General features: G+C 21.5%; 6 protein-coding genes across 6 annotated transcripts; 4 read left to right on the top strand and 2 right to left on the bottom strand. All coding sequences in view use genetic code 6, as the record gives it.

Annotated features, from left to right (window-relative positions):
* Positions 1 to 743: 743 nt before the first annotated feature.
* TTHERM_000389849 (Sas10/Utp3/C1D family protein) lies at positions 744 to 1,091 on the top strand (the record flags this gene model as incomplete). The annotated part of the gene is made up of 2 exons (XM_012798446.1): positions 744 to 930; positions 991 to 1,091. The coding sequence occupies 2 exons, from the start codon at positions 744 to 746 to the stop codon at positions 1,089 to 1,091; spliced, it is 288 nt and encodes a 95-aa protein (XP_012653900.1).
* A 114-nt stretch (positions 1,092 to 1,205) lies between these two features.
* Positions 1,206 to 2,915, top strand: TTHERM_00389830 (tRNA-specific adenosine deaminase, putative; the record flags this gene model as incomplete). Its single annotated transcript, XM_001019388.2, has 1 exon — positions 1,206 to 2,915. One exon carries the CDS (start codon positions 1,206 to 1,208, stop codon positions 2,913 to 2,915), a length of 1,710 nt encoding a protein of 569 aa, XP_001019388.2.
* A 1,693-nt stretch (positions 2,916 to 4,608) lies between these two features.
* TTHERM_00389820 (hypothetical protein) lies at positions 4,609 to 6,648 on the top strand (the record flags this gene model as incomplete). The annotated part of the gene is made up of 3 exons (XM_001019387.1): positions 4,609 to 4,790; positions 4,936 to 5,140; positions 5,536 to 6,648. 3 exons carry the CDS (start codon positions 4,609 to 4,611, stop codon positions 6,646 to 6,648), a joined length of 1,500 nt encoding a protein of 499 aa, XP_001019387.1.
* Positions 6,649 to 7,641: 993 nt separating this feature from the next.
* TTHERM_00389810 (kinase domain protein) lies at positions 7,642 to 10,434 on the bottom strand (the record flags this gene model as incomplete). Its single annotated transcript, XM_001019386.2, has 6 exons — positions 7,642 to 8,825; positions 8,891 to 9,263; positions 9,319 to 9,686; positions 9,748 to 9,897; positions 9,963 to 10,144; positions 10,199 to 10,434. 6 exons carry the CDS (start codon positions 10,432 to 10,434, stop codon positions 7,642 to 7,644), a joined length of 2,493 nt encoding a protein of 830 aa, XP_001019386.2.
* Positions 10,435 to 11,827: 1,393 nt separating this feature from the next.
* TTHERM_00389800 (SNF7 family protein) lies at positions 11,828 to 12,466 on the bottom strand (the record flags this gene model as incomplete). The annotated part of the gene is made up of 1 exon (XM_001019385.3): positions 11,828 to 12,466. One exon carries the CDS (start codon positions 12,464 to 12,466, stop codon positions 11,828 to 11,830), a length of 639 nt encoding a protein of 212 aa, XP_001019385.3.
* Positions 12,467 to 13,220: 754 nt separating this feature from the next.
* TTHERM_00389790 (hypothetical protein) lies at positions 13,221 to 13,666 on the top strand (the record flags this gene model as incomplete). Its single annotated transcript, XM_001019384.3, has 3 exons — positions 13,221 to 13,311; positions 13,404 to 13,529; positions 13,584 to 13,666. The coding sequence occupies 3 exons, from the start codon at positions 13,221 to 13,223 to the stop codon at positions 13,664 to 13,666; spliced, it is 300 nt and encodes a 99-aa protein (XP_001019384.2).
* Positions 13,667 to 15,134: the final 1,468 nt, after the last annotated feature.

The following is a 15,134-nucleotide window of genomic DNA, read 5'->3' as shown; positions in this document are numbered from 1 at the left end:
CTCTTTTGATATTATTTAAAATTATAATTAGCTATTATTTAAAATCATAGGTACCATAAAAATTAGCTATCTTCTACCATCTTCGCCTCTGTCTTGCCTTGAAATGCTTTGAGATATTTTTATATCAACACTTAATAAATTTTATAAGCAAATAAATATAAATAATAACTTAATTAAATATTAAATAAATAAAAATTTAAAAATAAAAAAATAAATAGATAAATAAATAATTAATTAATGAATAAAAAATAATAAATGAAAAATTCAAATAAAATACATAAATAAAAATATAAACAATAATTTGTAATTAATTAATATTAAAGAATGATATATAACTACAAACTCTTTTTGGCCATAAAAATTTTATATGTTTAAAATGATAAACATCATTTAAATTAATAATTATTTTATTTTGAAGTTAAATATTATAGTTTTAATGAATTTAAGTTTAGTTTAACTACCATATTTCATGTATACATACATTCATTCATACTTTTAGCAAATTAGTTTATCTATATTAATATCATTCATTAATAAAATTGAATTAGTCTATATTTTCATAATGAGCAAATGATTTATATTTTATAGTTAGGAATCTTAATTAATTTTAGGTTCAACCAAAAATAAGAATGATTATTTGATCATTAAATAATCATTATTTATCAAGATTAAATATTATTTATTTATATTTTTATTAAAGGAGTCAACATTCATTAATTAAAAGTAGAATTTCAACTAAAGAGATGTCAGAAATCGAAAAATTAGATCAAAATTTAGATAACATGCTACAAGGCTTGGATGATGCAGATAAGATGCTTTAAGTCTTATTTGATGAGCAAAATATTGATAAACTAGCAGAAAATATTTCATTAGGATAATACGCTGAATTAAATAATGCTCTAGCCTACCATGCCAATTCATTATATTTTAGTATGTTTACTATTTTTACTCTGCCTTAAATTTTAACATCAATAAATTTATTTCAAATAGTGTTCTTAAAGGCTAATGGATTCCCAGTGAAAGATCATAAGATAAATTAGGAATTGGTATATTTCTTATCCTTTATTTTAAGCTCTTATTTTTTAAATTGAATTAATTTTTTCATTAGACAAGAGTAAAGACATACATGTAAAAAGTAAAAGCAGGAGTTGAATAAAAGAAAATTGAGGAGGTATATAGTAAAAACCCTAAATAAGTTAACACTGATGCATTACATAGAGTAATTAAATCTACTGAATCCCATAATTAAAGAGTGCTTGAGCAGTAAGCAAAAGAATGGCAAGATAATTAAGATAAAATGGAAATAGAAAGTGCCTCTATACAAAATACCTAAAAACAATAAAAAAAGCTACATAGAGGAGCTCTTCTCCCGAGTGGAAGCCATTTAAATTGGAAAGATTAAATAAATGAAATTCTCAAATGATAATAAAAAATTTTTTTAATTGTATGAAACCTACCATCCATAATACTATATTAAATGTATATAATAACTATAAAAATTTCCTTTAATTGATATAAATAAATCTTTGATTCAAAAAAGTTTACAATTTAATAAATCTTAAATACTAAACGAGTTTTTATTCAATATATATTTTCTGTAGCAAATGGTAGACATAAAATTACTAAAACAAATACTTTAAGCAATACACGATAAGTTTAATAGCGTATTTTAAAAGGTTTTGAAAAAAGATATATCAGATGCTCAAGAGCAGACTGTATTAGCTAGTATAGTGTTGATATTACAATAAACATAGACATTTGAAATTATTTCTATAGCAAATGGTACAAAATCTATTGGTAAGAAAAATATGTCAGAGCTAGGCAATTTAGTTAATGACTCCCATGCTGAAATTCTAGCAAGAAGAGCTTTTAAAAAATTTCTCTATGATAATCTAAATAATCCTAAATACTTTTAAATTAATGATAATAATAAATATGTTTAAAAGTTTAAAGTTTTATTTTATACGAGCTAAACTCCTTGCGGATAGGCTTCAATATTTCAAAATTTAAATGGCAACATACTACCAAGTGTTTCTAATTGTATCTAGGATTAAGTAATTAATAGTTCAAATAATGAAACCTAAACTCCTGAGCAGAAATAAAAATTCTTTTAAAACACAGGAGCTAAATACTACAGCTTCTTGTACGATGAAAAATATCAAGTAGAAAAAGATTAACAAAATAATATACTTAGAATAAAACCAGGAAGAAGTGATTTACCTTAAGATTCAAGAAGTTAAAGCTTGAGTTGTAGTGATAAGATAATGATATGGAATGTTATTGGTTTACAAGGAAGTTTACTTTCTGAGCTATTAGACAGACCAATCTATATTGATTACTTTTTTATTGAAAGTGATGGTAATGACTTGAAGGAATTTAAGCAAAAAGTAAGACAAGGTATTAATCTTGAAACTAGATTAAACGAGTAGTTTACAAATAAACGTCTAAAAGAAAATGTTTTGAAATGGAGAAAAAAACCTATTAGCAAGAATTACTTCTTTAAAAATCCTCCAATAATTGTAACAAAAAAATATTTTTTTAAGCTTAATAGAAATCTTAGCTAAAATAAGCCAAAATATTTGGATTAGCATATAGTCTATTTAAGCGAATATATTGATAATAATGGTGAAAAGAAAGTAGAATTTACTGAAATTTTAAATGGTAGCAGTGGCTTAAAATGGGGAATGGGTGAAAAAGGATCACAAATCCCAAAAAATTACCCTGCACTATGTAAATATAACTTGTATAAAGCATATTGCCAAATAAAACATATGAGTAGTAAGAAAAGCTATTTAGTAAACAAAGAATAATCTATTAAATATAATCTAATTAAAAGGTAACTGCTAAAGTTGTTTAAGGAAAATATAGTCGATAAAAAAAGATACGATAATTTTTGTATTGCTGAATAATAATGAAAAAATCTCTATTATTATTAAATAACTTAAATATTTAAAATAAAACATAAGCAATTTAAAAAAGATAAATAAACAAATCTTGTATAAAACTAATTTAATTTTAAAGTTATTTTAATTTATCAAAAATATTTTATTAATTAATATTCATCAAATTTTATTTTGTATATTCCACATTTTATTTATTTATTTATTTATTTTCAAGGAAAAGGAAAAACACTAAAATAATAAAATATGTATTTCAGTTTTCTAATTTTATAAAAAAACATTAATTAACTTTTCTTAAAATAAATAATAATAAATTAAAAATGATAGATTTAGCTTCAAAATATTAAAACTTTGTAAATATTAATTATTACTTTCATAAACAACTTTATATTTAATTAGAATTAATTTTTTAAAAATGAATAATCAATGAAAGTTTTAAAATTTATAGATTTATTTTAGTTAGATTTTTTTAAGTTTTTTAATCAGTGATTAATTTTATCACTATTTAATTTTTAAATTTTATATTGATTTTATTTTTTATTATTTTTAAGAATTAAAAATAAAACACAAAAATACTTTTTTAGCATAAATACAAAAAAACTTTATTTTGAATTCAATTATAAAAGCTTTTTAGAATAATACTATTTTACAGCACATTACCTACTATTGTAAACCTCAACCTTTAAATTATTCAGCTAGTTTACTAACAAATTTTTAGCTTTAATAAGATTAAGTTTAATGCTAATTTATTTACTATATACATGAATATTTAAATTTAATTTAAAAATTAACATAATTTTACTAGTACTAATTGAAATCTTAGATTTTTTTAAAGATAAAATCTATATTTTTATTATTTTGCAAATAATTTCTTACTGTATTTAATTTGATTTTTAGATATAAGCATTTGTAAAGAAAAGTTAACATTTTTACTTGCCAAGTTTTTTTAAAAATTTTTTAGTGCAGTTTTCAGAATTAGATATAACTTAAAAAAATATTACTTGTTATTTTTGACAATATTTATTTTGAAAAAAGATATTAATTTAAAAAACTTCAAAATTTCTTGATTTAATTGTAATTTTAATTAAATTTGGTTGGTTAAAGATATTTAAAAATTTAATTATAAATTTATTTTTACCAAAATCTTTAAATTGGAATGGAAAAAATAGACTTCATTTAATTTTGCTAATATTTTTTCCTGTTAATTATTTTTGATGAATCAATAATTAAAGTGGTTTTCAAAATAAATTTGACATATTTTTAATTAAACCACGCTATACTTTAAATTATGCTTTTAATACTATGCTAAATCAATGAACTAACAAGAGTCTTTCGTCTATCTGGTTGCCTCATTGACTAAGAAATAAATTTGATCAAAACTTTGCTTTAAAATAGAATCTATTTGAAATAGAACTAATTTATGAATATTTAATTAGCATATAAATTTCTGATTGAAACAAGTAAAATTTTTAGAATAGCGAATAATTAAAGAAAAACTTGTATCATATTAATATTTTAAATTAACTGCTATAAGACCAAAGAAAATAAATTAAGAAACACTATTTAATCAAAGGTTTAGCTTAAGAAGTATATAGCAAGTCAGATTTAATAATTCATAATAGCTATAAGCTTAAGGCGTTTAGAACTTATATTACGCTGAAAAATAATACAAGCTATTATCTCGTTTAACCTTGAATAAATATATAAAATGGATTAAGGAGAATCTTTGGGAATCTATTTGCAAACAATAAGAACTCTAATGAATTCGCGTATTTATTAGCAGTAAGAAAGTTAAAACAAAAGTGAATTAGATATTTTAGAGGAATAAGACTTTTTAAGCTAGTTGCTCGAATCGCTTGTTGACCTACAAGAAAAGTTAAAAAGAGATAGGTAAATTTAATTTCATTTAATAAAATGCAAAATCCTTACAAAAAAAAAATTTATTAATCTTTTTTTGCAGACTATTAAGCATAGTTCAATAAATGCATTAACAATAATGGATTAATTTTTAATGAAAAAATATTTGTATTAATAGATAAGAAAAAGAGGAAGAATATGAAAAAGAAAAGGAAAGACAGTAAGAATAAATAAATTGCTTTTAGCAAGAAATAGAGATCTTTGAATAGCAAAACTAGGAACTTGAAAAATTAATACAAAATGAAGAAGAATAACATATTTAAATGACATAGCAGCTTGCAAAAAGTTAGCTACAAAATTTTTAAAGCAGCCAAATACTTTAGGTAAGATATTTTGTATAGCTTTATTTTGGTTCATAAAATAAAAGGGAATTTATATTTTTTCAAATTTAAATATAAAATTCTAATTAGAATAAGAAAAAACTAGTATTAAATTAATATTTAGATTAGCTATTGGGCACATAAAAATATACTATTAAATTAAATTAATAATCAAACTCTTTTTATCGTTTTTGCGCTATGAGTTTCTAAGACAATTAATTTACTTATTTTTGCTATATTTTAATCTATTAAAAAATACTTAAACTATTTATTGTTTAACATTTAAAAAAAGTATAATTTAATAAATTCCCTCCATCTTTTTCATTCAAAATTAATATCATGTATGAATACTTTGTTGTTTTAAATGCTATAAAGAATTATTTTATTTAAAACAAAAGGAACTAGACAATGAATTTTATGAGAGCAATAAATTTAAAATAAAGACAGATGAAATAAACTTTTAAAATAAGCTAATGAAAGAAAAAAAACTGCAGTTGCTAAATGAGGAAAAAATGATTAAATCTTAAATAGAAGACCAATAGTCTCTTATTAAGAAACTTCAAAAAGAGCATTTGCAAATTGAAGCTTAATACAGGATGTTTGAAGATAAATTAAATAAAATGAGAAAAGATCAAGAAACTTCCATGACAGAAAATTAGAAATAAAAGTAGAATATCTAATAAATATAATAGTAATGCAGATAATTATTGGAGTAAAATTAAGCTCTTATGTCCTAAAGAGAATCTATACAATATCAAATTGAAGAGGCTTTATCAGATCATAATATTATAATGCCTTTAGGACATCTGCAACAAAATGGAATACCTCTACCATTTTCTTCAGATCATCATGAAAATGGTATGCATCATTAGCATATCAGTAAAAATACTTCAGCTCACTACGAATAAGTAGGAGTTACTTCTTTAAAGGATGAGATTGGTGATCAATTCAGCGAAAATTTCTTTTCTCCTATTTCTTCTGTTACAGAAACAGACAGAGAAGAAATAATCAATAATGGATACCACAAAAACAATAAATATGCTAGTAATATTCATCCCTTTATATTAGAAGATAAAAATTAAAATAATTATTATGAATCTTCAGGAAATACAACAGAGTAATCCTCAACTAAAACTAGATCTTCTGAGCACCCATCTTCAACATAAACAGTCCTGTTAGAAAATCCTATTAAAAATATGAATAAAGTAATGTTAGCCTCTGACTTTGGAAATCAGTATCAGTATGATGGACTTAAATCTTCGTCTTATCAAGATGAGATTATTGAATCATCCAAATTAAACCACACACCATAAGAGTTTAACTTTTAAGGATGTGGTGGTTTTATAGGAAATTAAATTTTTAACAACAAAAACAACCAAAATTAGCAAAACCCTTCAGGACCTAAACAGCTAAATAATTAAGAAATACAATAAATTTGCACTAATATTATTAGTTGGCTCACTTATAAACCACTGATACAGCTTAAAAAAAATTAGATACTCAATTAATGATTGTGAAGCATATATAAGAAAAAATAAATCAACCATACAATAAAAAATATATAATAATCTTATTTTAGATAATAGATTTTTAAGGCAACTTTTCGAAATATTATAAATAGATACTAAATACTTACTACTTACAATAAATAAGTTAGACTCAGATTTAATATTCATAACAAATTAAAATCATATCTACCTACCTACCTACCTACCTACCAACCCTACCTTTCAAAAACTAAATTATTTGATATTTTCAATTCAATTCTTTATAGTCACCCATCCTAATTTGTATATAGCTAATTGCTTATAATAATAAAATATATTTTTAATATCCAAATTTAAATATCATCAAATTTAATATATTGATTGTATTTTACTTTTGTGTAAAATAGAGTTTTTTGTTTTAAATTAATTAAATCAATTAAATTATAAAAAATACATCCTTCAAGAATTCATTTATTAGTTAATAAATATTTATTTCTCTAATGAAACTAATTATTCGCTTAAACTATAAGGAAAACAATAAATAAATAAATAAATATTTGGTTACAACATGCATTATATAGGCACTGATCATAAAAAATTTATAAAATATATTTATTTATTTCGTATGCATATTCAAATTTTAGATTTTTGTGATAGAAAATTATGATTGTTATCATTTGCATATATCATTCTTGGTACATTATGTGCATTTTAATTAATAATCAAATAAATAACAGAATACTACAGGCAGATCATTAGGGTTTATTATACATTAAGTTTTTTGTAGAGATAAATTAGAACAATAAAACATTTAATAAGTTTAAAGTTATTGCCAATAGTTGATTTTTTTGATTTAATTTTGTAAGAATTCAAAATAAAAGGATAATAAAATAAGTAAGATATTTTTATAAATTATTTGCATTTTGATTATATACTTTAATAAATCTAATTTTTGATTTTAAAACTAAATAATAATTTAAATTTAAAATAAATAATTAGTTTTTGGAGTATATTTTATCATTTAAAAATAGAGTCGCTTACATCAACTGTTTTAGATTGTTTAACTAGTTTTTAAATATTTTACATCTCTTGTTAACTGTTGATACGATTAGAGTTCTCAATTACTTAATCTTATTGCAAAAGTGAATGGTGAGATTAATTAGCAAAAGAATTGTTTAAATTTTACTATGGAGAAAGTCCTCCACCTGTAGATAATGGTTGAGGATATAAAGAAAAGTTTTAAATAACTCTTTAAATTTTGTTTTTTTTATAAATAGCTTTAAAAAGTACTTAATCTTATTCATTTAAATAAACCCCTTCTCCATCAGCAAAATTGTTTATAAAATTACACTTAAATTTATGATTGTTATGATAAGTGTAAATTCCTTCACCATTTTTTTTACTGTTTGAGTACTAGCCCTCAAATTTTTTCCAGTTTTTATGGAAATTTTTAAAATGTATAAGCTAATTTTCATCATAAGTCATATTATATTCTATTCCTTAACCTTCTTTTTTATCATTCACAAAACTCCCTTCAAATAAAACATGTCCTTGCAAGTCAGTAATTTTACCAATGCCATCTTTTTTATCAAAACTAAAATTTCCTATATATATCTAGCTTCCTTCAAACAACTTTCCTTCCCCATGCTTGATATTTTCTTCATAGAGGTTTCCCTCGTAAATTATATCTCTATTCTCATTGAATAAGATTCCAAATTTTACTTATGATAGAGACAGTTCTGAAATTTATTTTTTTTTCTTAAAACAATTCACTTTTTGAATGAATTTGCTTTCTTTACACTAAACCCACAATCTCTCTAAAAGAGTTTTTTAAGTATTATTTACAGCTATAGTTCCCAAATCAGACAGCTAAATTTATTCTGAATCTTCACCTAGGCCAGTAAATTAAAAATTAAGGATTTGACCATCAACTATTTTTTTGTACTCTAAATTATAAAAACTTTTAAGTACCTATTCAGATTCTTATTTATAAGGGCTAAATTGCTTGATTGTCTAATTTCTCATTACTGGTGTCTACATACTCTGAATAGTTATTTATTTATTTGAAGTTGTACCACCTCCTCCTCTCGACATTTCCAGAGGATTCGAAATCTTATCTTCAAAAGAATTGTTTCCAATATTTTAAAAATGGAAGTTATCATTCTCCAGTATCTCGTTTATAACACTCAAGCTCCTTTATTCTAATTATAAAATAAACAAATTTACTATTCTATTTCTTTGTCAGCTTAATAGATTTAATAATTACTTATTGGTGTTTATAGATCTTTTAGGCCTTATTATTACTGATTTGTCCTAGATTCTATTATACATTACTTAACTTTGTCTTCAGTTTGAATAAGTAAAAGCGCTTTTTTAGCATCTAATCTCTTGTCTTAATTTTCTTCAAGCATCCCTAACAATAGTCTTCCTAAAATTTAGGACTTATACCTTGATGCTGTATTTTCTATTTTAAAGTTGAGACTGTGCAAATCGATACAACTATCTTCAAAGTTATACAACGAAGCTAAATTTTCAAGAGATGCTGCACATAGAAAAATCATTCCTAGAGAAAATATATCAGATTTAAATCTATTTTCGTATTTATTAGAAGCTTTATATTCATCATCTTAAGTTATTTTCTTTAAAAAAAATTAAACAAATCTACTTATTTGATATAAAATAAGCTTTTCTTACATAAAATTAGTCAGGCGATAAGAAAATATTTTCAGATATGGTATCAGATTAAAAGTATGCTTCTTTAACATCATCGAAATTATTAGAGCTTTAGAGTAAATAAGGATCTGCTATTTTAAATTAGCCTAATTAACTAACATATATTCTATCAGCTCTTATACCTTGATGCTCCAATTTAATTTCATAAAAGTAGTACAAAGCTTGTAAAGTTCCTTCAATTAAATTCCAAAGCTCCTCTTCTTTGAAAAAACAATTTGTCTTTTTTCGATAATTGATCTCAGTTTATAAATCCATTAATACAAAATCAAAAAATAGAAAATTTTTAATTCTTAAACTACAAAATGAATCTTCAGTGAAGCTTTCAACATCTAAATTACAAAAACGAAAACTTGCTTTATTTTTATATATTATTAAGAATTAAGTACTTACGTTTTAAATTAACAATATTTGGATGAAATATTTGCAGTCTTCTTTTAAATTATTAATCTCCTTACAAAAATTTGTTTTCATTATTGTATTAAATTACTTTCACAGTAAACAATTCTCCTGTAGATTATTTCTAAAGGATACACGCTTCTCCTTTAAAATTAAGATAATTAAATCAAAATTATGGAAACTTGAAAGTTCAAACAAAATTTTATTACCAAATATTGAATCATTGTAAAAATTAACTTTTATTTTAAACTCAGACATGTATTCTAGAAATTATTTGTTATTCACATCCCTAACTATACAAGGATTCTCACAATAGCAATGACATTCACACATATCATCACATTCATTTTAGCAAAATTTAAGTAATTTATCATTTAGTCTACCACATGCACTTATTAGTATGTAAGAATTTATGTAATTTTAAAAGAGTTAATGAGTAATTTACCTACAGCAAGGCTCAATTTTATTCATTATTCCATGGTAGCAATTTTTGATTAGAGTACATTAACATTAGCAGCAACTAAAAGTACAAAAAAAGCACAAAACATCACAACATCTATTCCATCCATCTTGTAAATCAACTGCACACATATCACAGTTATATCCAAAACAATATAAGCAACCCTTGTTGCAGTTCTTATACCAATCTTTTCTAGTTATGTGGCTAATACATTTTCCCATTTATTTAATTTTTATTTATCAATATAAATTTTAGATCAAATTATCGCCAAAATCTAAATAGATATAAATTTTACTATGAAGCATAATATACATATAAAGATTGTTTGGTTTTTAAATTTTTGAAATAATAAAAATTTCTACAATTAAAGCTTTTAATACCCTTAACAGCTCAATTAATTACCATTTTTTAAAACATATCCTTAAATATTATGATTGTTTTAATGACAGTTAATATAAAAATAAAATATAAAATAATTATTTATTTTAAAATAAAATTTTAATATATCTTTATTCAAATAGAAACTAAAATTAGATTCTTAAATATTCAAGATAATAAAAAATTTATTATTATTTGAATTGCTTGTTAAAAACCAACCAAAATTTTATTTATTAGTGTAACCCAATACAATTAATAGTAATGAAATATATATTTTACTTTTTAAATTAACCTAAATGCTTAAATTTTGAATCTATTTAAGAAGTTTAATTTTTGAAAATTATTTTGACTTTTTAATAGTATTTTAATTAGAAAAAGATAATCATATTTTGTCTAAATAATTAATTAAAAGATAGTAATATACCAAGCATATTAGGAAAAGGCATTAAAAAAATTTAAAATACTAAAATTAATTAAACACTTTTTCATTTAAGAAAATCTATTCATAATATTACATTATAATAAATTGATAAAAGAAAATAAAAAAGTAAATAATATTTAAATAAATGACTGTTTTTTTAGCAAATTAAAAAAAATTTTTAAAATAAAAATTTAAAAAGCTATAACAAAAATTTCTTGAGTTTCCTCATAAGGATTTGAATTATTTACAATAATTAAATTAGATTAAAACTACAAGGTCTAAATTTTAGATATTTTAGTATAATTGAGGGATAGCATCAATAGAAAATCAACTACCTTTAAATCAATTTTGTTGTAATTATAATCATATTTAAAACACATAATAACAAAATTCACAATGTATACATTTATTTATGTTTTATTAGAATTACATGCATAATTTTATAAATTTATAAAAATTCATTAATTAGGAGATAATTTTTTAAGCTATCTAATCAGCAGTTTGAAATTAGAATATGATATTATATCACTATAGTTTTACAATAATTTCAAATACAAACAAAAATTCTAAGAGAAAGCAGATAAATTTCTATTTTTTTTAATAAAATGATTTAAAGAAATATATAATAGGCTGGCTTGTGAATCAATAAATATACTGCACTGCATAAACATTTATGATATAGAATCAAAAAAAGGTTGAATTTAGAGAAACACATAAATTATATTTTACTATAATGTAATAGAAAACTTTAATAATAATAATAATAATGATTTATTTTTTAGAAGGTTTTTAATATATTATTCTTAAATATTTTTTCACTTGTTTTGATTGTTGATTACTTAATTATTGTTATTTTGAGCTTAAAATTCATTTTATTTTAAGTCTTTGAACATTTGCATATTATCTCCATTTAAGTTATTCTAAATACTATTGAGATTCTCTAACTTCAATTAGTTGAGCATAGCATCTACGTTTTGATTAGCTTGAACATCGTTTCCATATTGGTTATTTAAAACTTCATCCATAACCTTACCAGTAACCATTATTTCATCCATAGATTTTTCAAATCTGTCCATATCAGAATAGATCTACTCGGTAGGGATTTGTTGAGATTAGTTATAAAGAATAGGAGCAATTTTGTTAATTTATTACATCATTACAGTACTGCTGGTGTTACTTTTAATAGTAATTTATAACGAATCAAGTTTGTTTGCCATTCTTTACATCATTTTCATTTCTTTGTCTTTTTGCATCATATTTTATAAGTACATCTTGGCACCCTCCTCATTATTCTTTTTAAGTGCTTGTTAGGCTTTTTCAAATTATTTTGCTTTTTCCTTTTCAGCTCTTCTAGCATCATTTTCGAATCTTTTAGCAGCCATTCTCATATCAATAAGAATTTCATCCATTGTGGGTTGCTTGACTGGTGCTGGTTTAGGTTAACTTCCTCCCATGTGTATTAATTTTCCTATAGTTTTTGATAATTATTATTATTTTTTTTTACTTGCTTTCTGTCAGACGATTAACAAATTTATTTATTTTTTGCTTTGAAATTTATTTATATTATTTCTTTTTTGATTAATCTCTTTAGATTATTTTTTTATTAATTGATTGAAACTCTATATTAAATATTTCTTTTTGTTTATTTATTTATTTTATGATTGTACGCTATTGAAAATTGTAAAAGGATTTAGCTACTTGATCAGCCAAATTTTCTTCTGAAGGAGTTGCTATATGATAAATTATGATATAAAATTCAATTTTTTTAATAAAATAGAACAATTTACATTTGCTTCTTTCAAAAAATATCAATCTGTTTTAATCACGCAAAGAATTAATTAATTAATTTATTAATCAAACTAAATTTTGATTTAATCTAATGAAAATTTTGAATTTTTTTCTATTTCAGTTTTTAATAATAAATAATTTAAAATTTAAATTTACATTTTTTGTAATAGTAAATAATTAAATCTAAAAAAGAATTTTAAAATAAATATTATTAAAATAAATTAATTTTTTTGAAAAGTTAGAGATTTGTTGTTTAATTTTAATGTTTTATTATTGCTACAATTAAGGCAGACCAGAATAAGCAATATTATATATTATAAATAATTCAATCTATATTTTATAAAGTTCAAAATAAATAATTTGCCACAAATAAATTTTTTAGAATAAACTAATATACTTAAGAAAAAGAATAAAAGACAAATGGCTTAAAAACCTATTAAAAAGAAGTAAATAGCAAAACCTAAGCAAGTCAAAGGAGGAAAACAACAATAACAAGGCTTCAGAAAAGCTTGTAAATCTTTTGCTTTTAATTTACTTAAATGATTTATCATAGTTAGAAATAGTAGAAATAATTATTTAATTGATAAATAAATAAATAAATAGAACCCGTTGCTCCAAACACCCAAAAGCTTACCGTTAAGGAATAGAAAAAGAGATAAGGTACTCACAAAGTCAAGAGCATGATCAGATAGGCTAATGAAGATAGATTTATTAACAGACTTCTTGAGAGTAAAGTTATTTAAAAGTTAAATATAATTTCTAATAATTAACAATATTAAATAGAGCAAGAAAGATTACATATTTTAAAATCTTCAGATGTTCTCTAAAAAGAATAAAAACAAAAAAAGAAAGAAGAAGGCAAATGAAATATTAAAAACTAAATGTTAATCAAATTTTATGTCTTTTTTATTGTAATTAACTTATTGTATTAGAGTGTTTAATAAAAAATTTCTATTAGGCGTTGCCACTTTTTAACACATAATTATAGATGAGAGCGAAAAAAATTTTAGTTTTAAGATTAAAAGTTAAAGCTTGAATACTTTTAGAATTACTTTATTTACTAAAATTAACAAATTATTAATTTAAATATTGAATTTTGAGGATAATCAATTCTAAAAAGATTTATTTAGCTTGCTTACTTTTTATACAAACAACAATATAAATTTATATGCAAATTTTACATTTAAGTAGAATGTTTGTGTATTACTAAAATTTTTTTATTTTCACAAAAGCATAAATATTTATTAAAATTGTTTTTGGTATTTAATAACACATATACTTTATTTTATAATAATTTGGATTTTTTTCAGCTGAATATGTAAAAAAGAATCTTTTTACCTGTATCAGCAATATATAAACAAACTAGAAAAATAAAATACATGTTTTAATATATAAGGAATTACAGTAATTACTAAAATATTTATTAATTTTTTAAATTGTTACAAATTACTAAATAAACTAAGTGACTTGATTATTGAAAATTCTTTTTTTTAATTTAACATAAATAAATTAAATCTTATTATTTATTTTTATGAGTTTATAATTTATAAACATTAATTTAATATAAAATACTTTTAAAAATTAATTTGTAATTAATATTTTGAAGATCTTTATTTACCTGTGAACGTATTTTTTAATCAATTTAATTTAGGTCTAATAGTAATTTAAATTAATTATAAAAAATTATTTACAATAATTATCGTTAAATTTTGTAAAAAATATTTTTAAAATAGTTTAGCGCCCTGAGTTGAGTTGAGTGAATGAAGATGTTATCTTCTTTGTGTTTTTTGTGTTTTTTTTTTTGTTTTTTAGTTTGTTTTTTTTTTTTGTGAATTTTTTGTAAAGCAATGGAAGTAACTCAATGGCTTGACTATTGATTAATGTTGTATTTTATTTAATATAAGCAAAATAAAATATTTTTTTTTATTTTTATGGTTTTGCCATTTATTATTTTTTAATCAATATAAAATACTTTTAAAAATTATTCATAATCAATATTTTGAAATTGTCTATTTACAGATGAGGAAAATTAATCAAAATAATTCAGATCAAATAATAAGTTAATTTAATTTAATTACAAGAATATTATTAACTAAAGCAAATATTTTTTAAAAATTTATTATAAATTGTAAAAAATTAAAAAAGCTAATACCATCATAATTAGAATTATTTAGCATCTAGTTTATTTTTTTTTATTTTGTTTTTTTTCTTCTTTTTTTCTTTTTTATTGCTGAATAATGATCAAGTCGCTATATTTTATTTCATATCAGTAAAATAAAATGTTAAAATTTACCTTTATGTATTTCTAAAAAAATAATTTATATTTAAGATAAA

The sequence above is a fragment of the Tetrahymena thermophila genome (assembly GCF_000189635.1).
Source record: "Tetrahymena thermophila SB210 genomic scaffold scf_8254587, whole genome shotgun sequence".
NCBI classification, from domain to species: Eukaryota; Ciliophora; class Oligohymenophorea; order Hymenostomatida; family Tetrahymenidae; genus Tetrahymena; species Tetrahymena thermophila.
The sequence above is the reverse complement of the archived record's forward strand: the minus strand, read 5'-3'. Positions and strand labels throughout refer to the sequence as shown.